The 17,040-nt window shown below is 49.3% G+C and overlaps 1 protein-coding gene across 3 annotated transcripts in view; it reads right to left on the bottom strand.

The window, feature by feature from the left end:
* smad7 (SMAD family member 7) overlaps nucleotides 1-16,090 on the bottom strand; it is a 49,169-nt gene extending 33,079 nt beyond the window's left edge. The window contains exons 1-3 of one of the 3 annotated variants that reach the window (XM_072497439.1): nucleotides 14,789-16,090; nucleotides 13,437-13,490; nucleotides 5,237-5,311 (exon numbers count right to left, since the gene is read on the bottom strand). In XM_072497439.1, coding sequence (XP_072353540.1) covers nucleotides 5,237-5,311; nucleotides 13,437-13,490; nucleotides 14,789-15,446 — 787 coding nt within the window. In that variant the 5' untranslated portion in view covers nucleotides 15,447-16,090. Of the gene's footprint in view, nucleotides 1-5,236; nucleotides 5,312-11,304; nucleotides 11,458-13,436; nucleotides 13,491-14,788 lie in introns of those variants that run through there. The other 2 variants (XM_072497440.1, XM_072497441.1) reach the window with 2 other exon arrangements.
* Between the last annotated feature and the right edge of the window lie 950 nt (nucleotides 16,091-17,040).

The following is a 17,040-nucleotide window of genomic DNA, read 5'->3' as shown; positions in this document are numbered from 1 at the left end:
TGCCCTGTGCAGAACTGCCCTGTGCAGGTTAACAGCAGCAAGTGGGGCTGATTGCACTTTGAGTTCCAACAACTTCCTACAATGTAGCACCACAGTCTAAAATTAACTGGTTGGATCCGGACCAGAATGTTAGTCACTGAAATATCAACTCAAGATTTTATATTTGAGAGCGAGGGGGTGGGGAGAGAGCGAGGGGGGTGGGGGGGGGGAAGAGAGAGAGCGAGGGGGGTGGGGGGGGAGAGAGCGAGGGGGGTGGGGGGGGAAGAGAGCGAGGGTGTGGGGGGGGGGGGGGAAGAGAGCGAGGGTGTGGGGGGGGGGGGGAAGAGAGCGAGGGTGTGGGGGGGGGGGGAAGAGAGCGAGGGTGTGGGGGGGGGGGGAAGAGAGCGAGGGTGTGGGGGGGGGGGAAGAGAGCGAGGGTGTGGGGGGGAGAGAGCGAGGGTGTGGGGGGGAGAGAGCGAGGGTGTGGGGGGGAGAGAGCGAGGGTGTGGGGGGGAGAGAGCGAGGGTGTGGGGGGGAGAGAGCGAGGGTGTGGGGGGGAGAGAGCGAGGGTGTGGGGGGGAGAGAGCGAGGGTGTGGGGGGGAGAGAGCGAGGGTGTGGGGGGGAGAGAGCGAGGGTGTGGGGGGGGAGAGAGCGAGGGTGTGGGGGGGGAGAGAGCGAGGGTGTGGGGGGGGAGAGAGCGAGGGTGTGGGGGGGGAGAGAGCGAGGGTGTGGGGGGGAGAGAGCGAGGTGTGTGGGGGGGAGAGAGCGAGGGTGTGGGGGGGAGAGAGCGAGGGTGTGGGGGGGAGAGAGCGAGGGTGTGGGGGGGAGAGAGCGAGGGTGTGGGGGGGAGAGAGCGAGGGTGTGGGGGGGAGAGAGCGAGGGTGTGGGGGGGAGAGAGCGAGGGTGTGGGGGGGAGAGAGCGAGGGTGTGGGGGGGAGAGAGCGAGGGTGTGGGGGGGAGAGAGCGAGGGTGTGGGGGGGAGAGAGCGAGGGTGTGGGGGGGAGAGAGCGAGGGTGTGGGGGGGAGAGAGCGAGGGTGTGGGGGGGAGAGAGCGAGGGTGTGGGGGGGAGAGAGCGAGGGTGTGGGGGGGAGAGAGCGAGGGTGTGGGGGGGAGAGAGCGAGGGTGTGGGGGGGAGAGAGCGAGGGTGTGGGGGGGAGAGAGCGAGGGTGTGGGGGGGAGAGAGCGAGGGTGTGGGGGGGAGAGAGCGAGGGTGTGGGGGGGAGAGAGCGAGGGTGTGGGGGGGAGAGAGCGAGGGTGTGGGGGGGAGAGAGCGAGGGTGTGGGGGGGAGAGAGCGAGGGTGTGGGGGGGAGAGAGCGAGGGTGTGGGGGGGAGAGAGCGAGGGTGTGGGGGGGAGAGAGCGAGGGTGTGGGGGGGAGAGAGCGAGGGTGTGGGGGGGAGAGAGCGAGGGTGTGGGGGGGAGAGAGCGAGGGTGTGGGGGGGAGAGAGCGAGGGTGTGGGGGGGAGAGAGCGAGGGTGTGGGGGGGAGAGAGCGAGGGTGTGGGGGGGAGAGAGCGAGGGTGTGGGGGGGAGAGAGCGAGGGTGTGGGGGGGAGAGAGCGAGGGTGTGGGGGGGAGAGAGCGAGGGTGTGGGGGGGAGAGAGCGAGGGTGTGGGGGGGAGAGAGCGAGGGTGTGGGGGGGAGAGAGCGAGGGTGTGGGGGGGAGAGAGCGAGGGTGTGGGGGGGAGAGAGCGAGGGTGTGGGGGGGAGAGAGCGAGGGTGTGGGGGGGAGAGAGCGAGGGTGTGGGGGGGAGAGAGCGAGGGTGTGGGGGGGAGAGAGCGAGGGTGTGGGGGGGAGAGAGCGAGGGTGTGGGGGGGAGAGAGCGAGGGTGTGGGGGGGAGAGAGCGAGGGTGTGGGGGGGAGAGAGCGAGGGTGTGGGGGGGAGAGAGCGAGGGTGTGGGGGGGGAGAGAGCGAGGGTGTGGGGGGGAGAGAGCGAGGGTGTGGGGGGGAGAGAGCGAGGGTGTGGGGGGGGGAGAGCGAGGGTGTGGGGGGGAGAGAGCGAGGGTGTGGGGGGGAGAGAGCGAGGGTGTGGGGGGGAGAGAGCGAGGGTGTGGGGGGGAGAGAGCGAGGGTGTGGGGGGGAGAGAGCGAGGGTGTGGGGGGAGAGAGCGAGGGTGTGGGGGGGAGAGAGCGAGGGTGTGGGGGGGAGAGAGCGAGGGTGTGGGGGGGGGGGAGAGAGCGAGGGTGTGGGGGGGGGGAGAGAGCGAGGGTGTGGGGGGGAGAGAGCGAGGGCGTGGGGGGGGAGAGAGCGAGGGTGTGGGGGGGGAGAGAGCGAGGGTGTGGGGGGGGGGAGAGAGCGAGGGTGTGGGGGGGAGAGAGCGAGGGTGTGGGGGGGGGAGAGAGCGAGGGTGTGGGGGGGGAGAGAGCGAGGGTGTGGGGGGGGAGAGAGCGAGGGTGTGGGGGGGAGAGAGCGAGGGAAGAGCGAGGGTGTGGGGGGGAGAGAGCGAGGGTGTGGGGGGGGGGGAGATCGAGGGTGTGGGGGGGAGAGAGCGAGGGTGTGGGGGGGGGGGGGAGAGAGCGAGGGTGTGGGGGGGGGGGAAGAGAGCGAGGGTGTGGGGGGGGGGGAAGAGAGCGAGGGTGTGGGGGGGGTGAGAGAGCGAGGGTGTGGGGGGGGTGAGAGAGCGAGGGTGTGGGGGGGGTGAGAGAGCGAGGGTGTGGGGGGGGGGGGAGAGAGCGAGGGTGTGGGGGGGGGGGAGAGAGCGAGGGTGTGGGGGGGGGGGGAGAGAGCGAGGGTGTGGGGGGGGGGGGAAGAGAGCGAGGGTGTGGGGGGGGGGGGGAGAGCGAGGGGGTGTGGGGGGGGGGGGAGAGAGCGAGGGGGGGAGGGAGGGAGGGAGGGAGGGAGGGAGGGAGGGAGGGAGGGAGAGAGAGAGAGAGAGAGAGAGAGAGAGAGAGAGAGAGAGAGAGAGAGATGGAGGGAGGGAGGGAGACTCAGGGGGAGATTCACCATTCGTGAACTACTTCACTAGATGAACACGGTATTTCCACTTTTCCCACAGATCAGCCATTAGTCAAACACACAAGTGAGGCCCCAATCAAGGTGACACAGAGCTGACTACATGTTGCCCCCCCCCCCCCAATAATTCAGCAGATGATAGATTGCAAACATTGGAATATGAAAAGAAAGAAACTTTTCACCAAGACACATTGCCGCATGAAAATCCAAGGGACGGATTCCACTGACTGATTTTATTGCATACATCTGATAGAACACCAGCTCCAACCCCCCCCAAAACACTACTGCAGTCCAGATCTGGGCTGAGTCAGACCCGTAGACTTCTGCAGAGAGCACAAACTTCATCCCAAGTCTGCAATTTTAAAATCGGGCACTGCAATAATGATTATAGATACAGCTCTTTAAAAAAGTTGTAAAATGACAATAACAATCCAGTTTGCCTTGTTTTGGCAGCTCCAGCCAGTTTGAGGATCTGTAAATTTGTCAAAAGTCTGTCGAAAACATTTCCTTTCTTCTTTTTATCCCATCCAATATCACAGGATATCACAGGATATCACAATGCAGGAAATGCACATCAGGAGATTACCAACTCCTGCCTTCTCCCATCACAACTGCCTACCAAACTGTGCATCCCTTCAAAATTGGCATGGACAGCACAGCATATGCAGAGTTTTCTGTAACAATGGGTGGGATTCTCTGGTCTTATTCATGTCGGGATCCGTTGCGAGCAAGAACGGAAAATTTGGCAAGACATTCAGCAACACTGGAAAATCCTAGCCACGAACGAGCATGGAAGATTTTGGCCAATATCAGAGGGAGCAAAAGAACATCGTACCCCAGTGAACTACCACATTATAATGTTATACCTAGAATATAAAGTAGACATGTCTGGAATACCACACTACAGTGCATATCTAGAAGACTACAGTATGATGTACACTGACAATACTGTAATATGCTGCACACTTAAATTCCAAATTACACTGCCATTTTAATTCCACAATAACTAGAATACACAACTAGAGTGCCAATGTGGGATACTATACAGCACTATACAGCAGTGTGCACCTAGAGGAACATAGCATGCTTGATATATATATATATATATATATAAAAATAAAAGTCATATTCTGATACTGATCCATGAAGTTCAATTCATCAACATCACTGTCTTTCCTCTCAATTGGGGTAGGAGGTTATCAGTTTCACTGTCTGGACAGTAATCTGGCAGAGTACATTGGCCATTCGTCAAGAAAACAGTCTGATTCTCACCCCATTGGTATCAATGGAATGAAAGCTAGGCAGGCTATCTGATTTGCTCCACCAGAAGGCTGGCAATAAAGATCCGACTGAATATTCCCAAACTTCCCCATCCCCCGCACACACCAAAGTCAGAATGGGGTCACCGAGAGTGAGAATAATTACGGGAATCAGGCAGGAGGCAAAATCTTGGTTTCCGACAGCGGGCTGAGTTTAAGGGATTAGGTTGGCAGCATTTCAGCGAAGAGTTGGATCTCACAGCGTTGTTTGGCGGGAACCTCTTTCCCCAACATTTTCATGCCAAGAATATTCATTAAATCACAACTTCTCCAAACTAAACCAGATCTTCAAGACTAAAACACGTCATTTGGTTTATTTACAATTGATTAACGGTGAAGTGGTCCATTTGGATCATAGGCAAATGACGTCTTTGTTGAAGAGCAACGAAATGGGAGCAGAGCAGGGGGAAATGTTCATGGACTTGGACAGTCGGTGGCAGAAAGGGCAAAGCAGTGGCGGAGGGAGGGTGAAATATCAAGGAGGCGATTAGACTGAGGGAGCGTGGGTGAGGAATGGGAGTGCTGAGGTGTCCTGCGAGATGGTACAGAATTAATGAGTGGGGTGACTGATGGGAGTATAAGACCGAGATCTGCAAAGAGATGAATGCATGGCTTCCAGATGGTATCCCGCCAAATGTTTTCCTCCCCGTGGAACCTGCTCCCTGCCCGCTGGTCCTGGAGGCTCTTTTATAGTCCTTGAACTGCACTGCAATCACTCGATTAGTTTGGCCACTTGCTGCCCACCTTGCCACGCGATCACTCATGCTCCACTTGACTGCCACCCGTCCTTTGAAATTAACATTAAATCCCGTGCATGCCAGCTGGCGGCTCACAAGTGGAAGTGGCAGACACTTCTCACCAGGACCCATGCCACCTGGATCAAGTTCCATCCGTAAGCCTCTACTCATTTTGTTTTAAAGTTGGGAACATCCCACTTCAGTACTCGAGAGGAATCACGGTATCATTAACACTCATCATCTCTTACCTGAAAGCCCCCCAGGGGCCATATAATGAGTTCCCCCAGTTTCAGTCGAGGGAGGCACAGAGTCTGGTGAATCTGCTGTAAGGAAAAGGGAAAACGCACTTTAAAAAGATTTCGGAACATTAGTTTCTGGCGTTGCTTCAATCATTCAGCTTGGACATCTAATTACACGGCACCACCTCTCCCACCCAGTCGTTAAAGCATTTGCTGGCACTTACTGACTAGACTTGTATAAAATGTCCCTTCAGCAAAATGGCCACCAGTGTCTGTGGAACTATGGACCAGCAAGTTACAGTTGTCAGGAGTTGGGGGAGAACGTAAAACAACCATATCCGTAAATAATCACACTTCACGTATCGAATCGTTAGGATTGCATTCACAGCCCAATTACTCCTAGTTCCATTTACAAACTGGCTGCCAGGATATGAGACCCATATCTCCCATGGCGACTCATATGGGGCTGAATTTCCACTTTGGGGGCCAGGAACAGGGGTCAGGACTGCTTCTGAAATGAAATGAAAATCGCTTGTCACAAGTAGGCTTCAATGACGTTACTGTGAAAAGCCCCTAGTCGCCACATTCCGGCGCCTGTTCAGGGAGGCTGGTACGGGAATTGAACAGCGCTGCTGGCCTGCTTTAATAGCCAGCTATTTAGCCCTGTGTGCTAAACCACCCCCAGCTTCAAGTCCAGACCCTGCACTGGGTGGGGACAGTCATTCTTGGGGCTTATCGTGAATGCCCCCCCTTAATTGGCACAGAAACAGGTTTCATTGCAGCTGGGCTCAAAATGTGAAGGCTAATCAGAGGCTTGAGAGAAGAGCAGGCTGCATCGAAGGCTAGGTAACCAAGAGAGTACGCTTCAACATGGGAGGCGTCCTCTCACTCACCTCCTTATTTAAAAGTTTTACAAAAGTTCCAGCCTGGAAATTCCCTGCAAGGGCAGCCTTTTGCTGCACCTGCTCCCAGATAGACAGGGAGGGCTGGCTCCCTGGCCTGCCACGGGGCCCACCTCTGGGCAGTTAAAAGTCCCCCATCTTCTCTCCGTGTTTGCTTGTGTTTCACCCCCACAACCCAAAGATGTGCAGAATAGTTGGATTGGCCACACTAAATTGCCCCTTAATTGGGAAAAATTAATTGGGTACTCTAAATTTTAAATAAAAGTCCCCCATCTGACCCAAGAATCTGCAGAAATCCTAGCCAGCCTTATGGTTACAAGGTTCAGTGAGGATAAACTGGTTACTCCCCTCATGCTGGTATTTTCACACCCAGTATTCCTCTCTTTATGCCTTGGCAGGGCCTGCAAACGCATCCCATAATTGACATTCTCTGGGAGAGTCTTGACTGCCAATTTATTGCTCCATCCTTCTGACTCATTGCCTGATTCAGGAACTCACCAGGTTAGCATTCAGAAATCCTACACAGAGCATGTAGCAGCCACGCAGCTGCAGAAATATGGAGGGGGAGGAAAACAGAGCTCAGCGGCGCTGATGCACCAGGGCTCTCGCCTGCTGGCTGGAAAGCTGGCAAGAGACACCCACACTACCTTTTATCCCCCCAAACTACAAGCCAAACAGGCAGTGGCAAGGCCAAAAACAGGCCTTGCCCTGGAAACAAGACCACGGGGGTGGCAGTTTCACCAACCGAGAACTGCCAGCCAATCAGAGGCTGGCATCACTTCCGCTCAGCAGCACCAAAGGGAAGGCCATGGCTGGTGCTGGAAGGATAGGCGCTGGAGTCCAAGGATCGCAGAATGACCAGGACATGGGCAAGAAACATGGGGGTGACGTGCTACAGGCCCCTCCCTTCCAATGTCCAGTCTCTTGATCAAGTACCGAGTGCCCCTGATCAAGGGACCCCCGTCCTCACCAAGAGGTGACAAAAGCTGGCCGCATGGTTTTAGCTGCCGTGCACACATGGCTACAGGCCTGCCTCCGGCCCAGTTAATATCAGCGGCGGCGGGATGAGGCCCTGGAGTGGTCATTAATAGGCCACTTAAGGGCCTCAAATTAGTGGCAGGGCAGGAAGGTTAATCATGGACTTTCCCGCCCAGAATTTAGCTTGTGCAGAGGCAGGGAGTAGGGTAAGTCGCCATCCCGTCCAAGTACATACCTCTCCCGCCTCCCAAGCTCGCATCAGCAAGAACTCAAAATTCCACCCAAATGCTCACACAGTTAGGGTTAAAAACATCCACCCAGCTCTCAAAGGGTTAAAATCAATTTTCCTTTTCATGCAGCCATTTTTGACTGAGCTGATGAAAGCCATCTCCTAAAAAGCTTCAGCCTTGTTTTTCATGCCACAGTTCCACATTAAGAGCTGGACAGTGAGGGAGTGAACGTGGGCCCATTTTCTTTGGCTTCCCTCCAAGCTATCTCCATTTCCCAGCCAGCCACACTGAAATACCTCAAATACTCAGCGACGCACTAAAACCTAGAGGCTTTGAGGCGAACCCCTGATAAGACAGAATACAATTACAGTGCGTCTTCAAACGTCTCTCTCCTGTTTGCCTCTTCGGAATATAATATTGAAATGGGATGAGTCTATTCAGACTGCAGATGAAAGCTTGTCAACAGATCTGCACAAAAACTACCTTTAACCCACATCAGTCTTGTGCTGTCCTGGCTCCAAATTACACCCAGCTCATATCACACAAGAAACTTTTCAAAGTCAGCCCCTGATATTTAACAGCCTGGGATATCTCATAACCAACATGGGGATATGACTAAATTCTATATAGGTGTAAACGTCAAACGAGTGACTTGTTTTAAAAAAATTTTTACCCGAGCTATTCAAGGCCAGATCTACTCCTGGGACAGCCTTGGCCAAAATATTCCCACTGTTCAAGTGTTCAGAGAAATTATTTTCTTCCCTGAACTGGCCTCCGGTTTTTTTTTTTTTTTTTTAAATCCGTTTTGTCCAAATCCTAGGAGCTTATGAGGCTGAAGAATGGAGGTCAAAATGCTGAATTATAACATGACTGTTTGGGACCAGCTCAACAGACCACTTATCTTTTCCCGCCTGTCATTTTCATACATTTGTAGTCATGTGAGGCCACGAGAGAGTGTGCTCCCGACAAAATGTTATATCCGCCAAACCATTCTGCTTTAGCATTGTTGAATATTTTTAAATATTGGATATTGTTTACCTCTCTTCCCACCCCCGGCAAGGTTTAATCCAGTTCTCAGCCAATAAGTTGCACTCCTGCGGGAATTTAGGCCAGCAGGAGACCCCTCCTTGATCCCAAGCCCAGGGTGCTGACATCAATTGGAGCCTCCTTTAAACACCCACTTGTGCCAGCAGCAAAGATAGATCTTTCTGATTTATTTAATTTTGTTTCTCACTGGGCAGCACCTGTATTTTACTCTTCCAATGTTTACAATTCTTCAAAACAATTTACTTCATGACATGAAAGAATAAATATCTAAATGCCAAAAATGTGCAGGACAATGCAGCCTTCCTTGGCATTGTTGCCCAGCCAGTGGTTTGTCAAGACTGCCTAGCCAAAGAATGGTTAACGCATAGTGACGTCTATGTTGCCAGTGTTTTATTTTCCCTGAATAATTATAGTCTTAATTATGGCCCAATTGGTGAAATTCTGACTTAACAGCACCGCCACTATTAAAAAAAAAATGATTGGCAACACTGACAAGCAGGTACACAGAAATTAAGACGCCAAGAGATTTTCACTCCAAACCAGAAGGAAAGCCTTTCTACAGTTTCCAAATGCCAAAATCGGCATGACTTCCTCGAAAGTGATTGGGCTTTCCCGGCCATAAATGCAGCTTCAGATTGTGGCTTTCCGTTTACATACATAACGTTAACCTTTATGTCAACACTTCACAGGAAGTTGTTCCACTCAACTAATGGGATACATCAGGTGCAGAAGTCGCTGAACGTCTAATTTACTCAAGGGCCCAAATTGTTTCGTTAAATCTCCCCTCTGCTCAAGTGGTTGCCGAGGGCACCCCCTGTCCCACACAATGCCTCGGGACAGAATTGGAGATGGGTGCAGTCAACCCAACTGAGTAAAACTTTTCATTTGTTAATATCTTTATACATAATTGCCAAATTCCTCAAGTGGTTTTATTCCCTCAGGGTAGAAATCAGACTAGTTTGAAGCAGAAACACCCCATAGAGGGAATGGATACAGCACTCGGGAATTTAAGAAAAAGACGCTTGACTTCACAATATTCCTTTTGCTTCCTGCACATCAGGGCACCGTGGCTGTATCCATCAATAAGAGTGCTCCTGCCAGTTCCCTCTCAACTCTACAAGCCTCAGTTATAATCTGTAAAACACCAATTCAATTGAAGAAGCTTAATGGGCTACATTTATGAACAGGAAAGAGTGGACCATTCATCCCCTCCAGCCTATGTAAACAGACCATGGATGATCCACCCTGACACCTTTGCTCAGACAAGGATGTAATAAGCGATGATAAAAAAAACTTGGTCTCTCCAACTTGGGTTAGGAAGTGCCAAAAAGAATTAGCCAGGACACCTGCTGGAAATATTGTGCATGGGTATTGGGTGTGAGCCTTGCGTCAGACTCGGGTGCACTGCCCTACTGTCAAATGAGCTCAACAACACTTTCTTTCTAGGCCCACACGTGGGTACATTATCAATCTCCTATCAGTCTGTGTTGAGCTGTACCGGAGCCTCAAGAGAGGATGATTCTACTTTAAAACCTTACTGGATCACTAGAAAAGCAAAATTAATTTCAGGGCTTTTCAGATTTATTTTCTCTTCCTTAAATCCTGTGCGTTGTTCATGGTCTATCGCACAGAAATGCATTTAGATTTGTCACAGGGTGAGTGACTGGTACGGATGCTGTGCAGTCCATTAACAATATCTGCATGGGTTTCATCATGCTAAATTGCCCCTTTTAATTGGAAGAAAATAATTGGGAAGTTTTGTTTTTTTAAACTATCTGTATGGACTAACAGATCTTCATCTCACTGAAGAAAATAAAATTGTGCCGGTAAATATTACAATTTACAGAGCTCCAAGGGACAGCAACACGTGTGAGGAACTTGGATGTGGAAGTTGGTGCATCAAATTTGCAGCCGTCATGATTTTCTGTCCATGGGTGTGAAATTTCTTGAGCGGAGATAGCGAGGGGGGGGGGGGGGGCCTGATGGAGAGGGGAAATGGGGCAGGAAAGTTAGGATCGGTTTGTGCGTTACAAACAAGAGGTCAGTTTCCATGGTTACAGAGGAGCATCAAGACCTTTCAGAAGATGGGCGTTATATTGAAGCACAATCACTGTTGTATCAAATGAAATGTGACAGGCAGTTGCACAAAAAAAAAACAGCGAAGAAACCAGCCAGATCATCCATTTCAGTCAAGGTTCCAATATCGGTCTTGGTACCAGAACTCTTTTTTTTTCTTTAAAATTGAGCCACGGTTTAATGCCTCATCTAAAGATGGTACATCCAAAAGTGCAGCACTCCCTCAGTGCTGCACCAAAGTGTCTGGATCGGTGTGTTCATGACTCTGGAGTAGAACTTAAAACCCTTCCCATACCAGCCTCCCCAAACAGGCACCAGAATGTGGCGACTAGGGACTTTTCACAGTAACTTCATTTGAAGCCTACTTGTGACAATAAGATTTTCATCTTTCAACCACAAAGTTTGACTCAAAGAGGCAAGAGTACCACCATCGAGCCACAGAAGTTTGTGTCTAAAATAATTATTGACCAATTTCCACAGATACACCTCATCCAAAACCAGCTTTCCTGCTGTGTTCCCTTAATGACTGTCTGTAACTGGGAGGCTTTATGCATCCACATAATTTCCATATCAGACTCAATGAGCTGACGTTACTGTGCTCTCTACTCAGTGCTGCATGACAACAGAACTCACATAAAAATATCACTGCACTACATTAAAATAAATCAGCACTCACACCAGAAATTCATGTAGGAGGAACTTTACTCACACCAGAAATTCATGTAGGAGGAACTTTACTGAGTGCAGCATGTTCCTCTCAACATGGAAGCCTATACAATAGTTATAATGCTTTTCATGTTATGGTAATTGGGAGATGGTTGGAGAAGTGTCCAATTTCACTTACACACGGATAGACAGGCAAATATGAAGGGTGAGTCATACAGCTTCTCAAAGAGGTATTCTTGCATTCCTCCTAAAGAATGGTTCAAAGTGGCAAAAGTAGGTTGCACCTATACGATACTGTCCAATACTGGGCGACCGCAAGTAAGAATGTACCCTTTGGGATAAAAACATGATTTGTATCTGTAACAGTTCACTGCGCACTTCCATGCACAACACGGACATTTGTTTCACGCCTTGGCATACTTAGAGACGCTGCTGCTGAAAGACCAACCCACATATGGTTACCCCATTTTTAGTCACAGGTGACTCCCAGCTGGGACACACCAGCTGAACCACCTCAGCTGTACACCAGTGGCAGAACATAAGTCCCTTTACAAATACTTTTAACTGCAGCAAGGTATTTGTGAATTGGTAAGAATTAAAATGCACGGTCTTGTGTGCCATACAGAAGTAGTTTCAATCCCACTGATATCATAGTCAGACAATGTAACTGGCCTCAGCAATAAGAGTGGGGAAAGCAAGCCACGGTCCCATTCCAATCAATCACTGAACCAAATGATCTGGTTTATTATTACATGGTCATTTATAGGGGCTTGCTCCCCCCCCCCATTCCGGCTGGTTTACCACATTGGGCTAAATAGCTGGCTTTTAAAGCAGACCCAGGCAGGCCAGCAGCAAGGTTCAATTCCTGTACCAGCCTCCCCAAACAGGTGCCGGAATGTGGCGACTAGGGGCTTCTCACAGTAACTTCATTTGAAGCCTACTTGTGACAATAAGAGATTTACATTTCATTTTTTCAATTATTCATTGAGTTTCTCGGTCTATGCCAGTATTTATTGCCCATCCCTAATTATCCTTGAGAAGGTGATAATGAGCTGTATTCTTGAACTGCTGCAGCCCATGTGATGTGGGTGCACCCATGATGCGGTCAGGGAGGGAGTTCCAGGGTTTTGCCCCAGTGACAGTGGAGGAACAGCAATATAATTTCAAATCAGGACGGAGTGTGGCTTGGGAGGAGAACTTGGGTGTTGCCATGTCTCTGCTGCCTTTGTTCTTGAGGGGTGCTAGTGGTAGCACAGTAGGTAGCACAGTAGGTTAGCCCTGTTGCTTCACAGCACCAGGGTCCCAGGTTCAATTCCCAGCTTGGGTCAGTCAGTGTGGAGTCTGCAGGTTCTCCCAGTGTCTGCGTGATTTCCTCCGGGTGCTCTGGTTTCCTCCCACAAGTCCCGAAAGACTGTTGGGTGAATTGGACATTCTGAATTCTCCCTCTGTATACCCAAACAGGTGCCGGAATGTGGCGACTAGGGGATTTTCACAGTAACTTCATTGCAGTGCAAATGTAAGCCTATTTGTGACAATAAAAGATTAAAATGCTTTGCAATGTCCTGAGGTTGTGAAATGTGCTTTCTTTTGCCTTTACTTTGGATCACTTATCCCAATGACTTCTGTTGGAAAGTTGTGTGTGGGGATGGACAAGAGCAAGTTTGTCAGTCACAGTCCCCAGCCCATCAAGTGAACTATTAATCAGCAGTGCCTGGAGAAATCCATGTGGGTGAGGCCCTGAAATGTGGCAAGCAACCAGCTGTGGGACCAATCCCAAGAATATGGCGGTAACCTTTTTCACTGGCTCCACTGAGTCTCTAATAAACTTCATGCATCAAAATTTCCATATGTTTAGATATACAGATATTTCATAGAAATATGTGTGGGAACCATGCATGCTAAGTCTCGTCTTGAGCTGTATATGGTACATTTATTATTTTCTTAAGAGTGTGAATGTAAACAGTGAACACTGGTTTAACTCTACAGGAACTCAGAAACATGTCCAAATTTCCCCAACCAACAATCCCCTGGGAGGACCAACTCTTTCTAGCTGTGCCCCAAATCATTCTCCTTCCTGATAGAAGTTTCTATGAACATCTCTCCTCTCTTTCCCCTCCCTCCACACCACCACACACAGTTTGAACTCCAAAAAGTGTAATAAATACATATTTTAAACATTTGTTATAATTTTCTTACAAATAGGAAAATGTTATTTTTAAGTGGCCGGCCATCAGGAGGAAATAGTCTTTAATTAAATGCACACAAAAAAAAAACTACATTTCCATCACAAATAACGCAATGCTTACTTACCAGGTTGCTTGAATGAGTCCATTGGAAACCGAGAATAGGGAGGCGGGGGTGACTCTGGAAACATAAAAATAAGAGAAAGAAAAAAAGGCAACGCCATGAGAAAAAGAGATAGAAACTTATGATAACAGTGGCAGGAGAGCCGGCATTCTTTTGTAAACTGTTTGTCTTAGCTCTGGGGGCTGGAGGCAGAACAGCAAAGGCGGCGATTGCCTTGATAGTTAACAGTCACATAAACAACAGTCAGCCTGGCGCCAGTCTCACTGATATGCAACTGGTGTGTCTAATCGCCCCTCCTTGGCTCACGTAAACCACTTCTGCTCTGGAAATTACCACTGAAGTCAGTCTGGCTGAGGATCTGACCGCGCCATCTAACTGGAAAATCACCCATTTACCTCGGCGACAAGTCTTCTAGACAACTCTCCTGCGCCCGCCCCCCCGCAAAAAAAGGAACAAACTTTTAGCCACTTTGATTGAAACGTTTAACGGGATTTATAGGGCATTTTAAAACCTCCTTCTAAAAAGAATGTGAATGTAAAGAGTAACGTTTGATGTTCAGACGATTCACAGAAACATTTTAGACAAATCAAATTTTTTTCAAAATCTATAATTGTAGCCAATCTCCCCCCATCAATCTCATTTCCAACAGTTTCAATTTAGATCACAATCGGAAATGAAAATGTGTGTGTAATTTTATAGAGAATTTTATTTTTATATCAATGTTTTGAAATCGCGGCATATTTATAGGTTAATAGGCAGAATGTTGCCCAGGAATGTTTTGGAGGGAGAGGGACAGTTTTAAGCCCTAAAGGCGATGTGCGTGGTTGTTTTTTTTAAACGCAAACTCTACTCCTGAACCAGTATAGGATAACTTTGTTTTAAACCGGATCGCCCGGAATTAATACTAATCCGGGATCAAACTCGATTAATCGCAATGTGAACATTGCGACATGACCACTTTATTTTTTAAGCGACTTAGTTAATACAACGACAGTGTACACTTCCAGATAAAATTTACTAAGTGAGTTTTTTTAAAAATGTTAACATTTACAAAGCAAATTCTGCCCTTACAGGGACAGACACCCTTCGGGGCGTAATAAGAATGACGGCGGGTTAAAGTTTGCAGAACTAAAGTTAAACACGTCTGGATTTTTTTTTAAAAAGCCACCATTATTGGAACGCCTGGTTGGGTTTAAAAAAAATAAAGGTGATCCTTGCCCCATACGAGATGGCCCAGGTGGTCGGAACACAGAGGTCATTAAACTTGATTTTTCAACCACCCAAAAAATTTTTTTTTTAATATAACCGGTCCCATTTAAAAAAAGAAAATTTCAGTATTTGTAAAATGATCTTACCGAGTTCACAGAGTCTGCTAAGGTGGTGCGGGTTGCAACAGACGGAATCCGGATTATTCGTTCCGTATGATTCACAGCAATAAAGTCTTTTTAATTCCGAAGAGTTTCTGAGGTCAGCCCAGCGGAAGACTTTGCATATCAGTACCGGCAAGGAGTAAGTTTGTTTGCTCAGTTTGGGCTCGATCATCTTGGGTAAAAGGAGGCAGCCGGTGCGGGCTCCCCCTTTACTCTCCACCGATTGCAACAATGATTCCAACTGTTTCTCTTTCAGCTTCTTCAGCAGCGAGTGCGTCAGGGCTTTTAATTCGGGGTCCGAGGCGGTGGATTTGGATGCTTTGCCCCCGCAGCATCCCCCTCCTCCTCCTCCGCCGCTGCTGCTGCCTCCCCCGCCGCTGCCTCCCCCTCCGCCGCCTCCTCCTCCTCGGTTTGCATCGCCCTCCTTATCCGTCTGGCCGTCTGCTTCTCCGCCCAACGCACGGCTTCGCCAAAGTCGCCGGACCAGACCCGATCGTTTCGTCCTGAACATGCGAGACGAAGGTCCGCCAGAAAGAAATCTACTAAAACCCAGCCAGGTACAGCAAAAACATATCCGCAAAACATGAATCCAGCCTGTTCTCGATGGCAACAACACAGTAATAGCTGTGCAAATCTGTAGCATACGCCACCCCCTTATAATTTTTTTTCAATTAAAAAAAAAGGTTTTTAAAAAAAAAAAGAAAGATCCGGTAAATTGGTTTCAACAATACTGCAATTAAATACAGGGGGATGGGTCAGAGCTCCCCACAGATACAATCATGCATTGTAACCCACCGGTACAAAGTAGGAGAAATGTAGCCAGGAATACGTATCCATTAAAATGTAACCCAAGTGTTCTCTTCGTGTTCCTTCCTTGGCTTTTGGGGAATGGGTGTGGGAGGGGGGTAGATTAATCCAAACCCTTAATCCGGTGGGACAAGGCTGTCCTGACGATTGCAGAACTCGCTGTCTTCCTTCGTTTTCTCTTCTTCCTTTCGGCGGTGATAGATATACATGCAGTGTCTCTTGCTCTCTCTAAATCTTTGGCTTGGTTTTTGTTCCGTGCGCCGAGCTCGTCTCGTCTCTCTTTGCCACTTTCCTTTCACACTAACTTGATCTCTTTGTTTTTAGTCATTAAAAAAAAAAGACCGAAAGCACGATTTATGAAAGGGAGAAGAGTGGGGTGTTTAAAAGAAAAACCCCGAGAAAGTTGTCGCCGTTTGCTGCTCTGCTCTGCGTGTGGATTTCCTGAGTGCCCCGGACTCCTGGCTGAAACTGACACAAGGATTGAAATTTACAAGCTCTTGCTTTGGCTGCGCATTGGCGCGGTGGATCACGTGTGCGTCTAGACACTGAGTCGCGGCCCCCGGTTTAAAGTGATTGTTACGCAAACAGGCGATCACATTACTAACAACCCCTTTTACTTTATAAACCCCCCCTCCCCACCCTGCAACACACACAGCACACCATTACAACAAGCTGCTGCCAACATTAAACCTCTACTCACCACGTCAACAATTAATGCACATGCCTTTTTTTTTGGTGGGAGGAGGGAGAACGAAAGGGAAAATCGGTCGGGAATTTTTTTTTGGCGAGCTTGAAACTTGGTCCAGACTCTTGTGTGAACATTTCTGACATTTTCTCTTTTTTTTTGCCTTTGCCTGACGGCATGGATACAGGTAAAGGAGCTGTTAAAAGCTGACTGTCTTGTGCAGGTTATTGCTGGATTCTACTGTAGTATAGAGGCGAGGAGCTGGGATAGGTCCGAATCGAATTTTGAAGGTTGAATTAAAGAGTTGAAATCATTGATACCCCCCCCCCCCCCCCCCCCACACACACACACACACCGTGCGAGACCGACGACAACAACTTGACTTGCATCTTTACAGGGTTAAGGTTACAAAATAAGCCTTGCATCTGCCAACTGACACCATGTGGGGGATATGGTCCAAAGTGCTTCAGTTAATTGGTCACTCTTCATGTAGTAGCCAACAATAACTTACATTTACATTGCGCCATTGGGCCTCTAGTCTCACAAAGTTTAGCTGGAGATAAATACTGCATGCCAGTCAAGCATGGTGAGTACATGATAATCGCAGTAGGCCACTAAGTCCTTCAGCCTGTTCAGCCATTCAGTGAAATGATCTGAGACCTCATCCATATATACCCACCATTGCCCCATATCCCTTAATCCCTTTATCTAGCAAAAGTCTCATTTTCAGATTTTAAATTAACTA

This window comes from Scyliorhinus torazame, chromosome 3 (assembly GCF_047496885.1).
Source record: "Scyliorhinus torazame isolate Kashiwa2021f chromosome 3, sScyTor2.1, whole genome shotgun sequence".
Taxonomy (NCBI): domain Eukaryota; kingdom Metazoa; phylum Chordata; class Chondrichthyes; order Carcharhiniformes; family Scyliorhinidae; genus Scyliorhinus; species Scyliorhinus torazame.
This window is presented reverse-complemented; position numbering and strand designations above follow the sequence as displayed.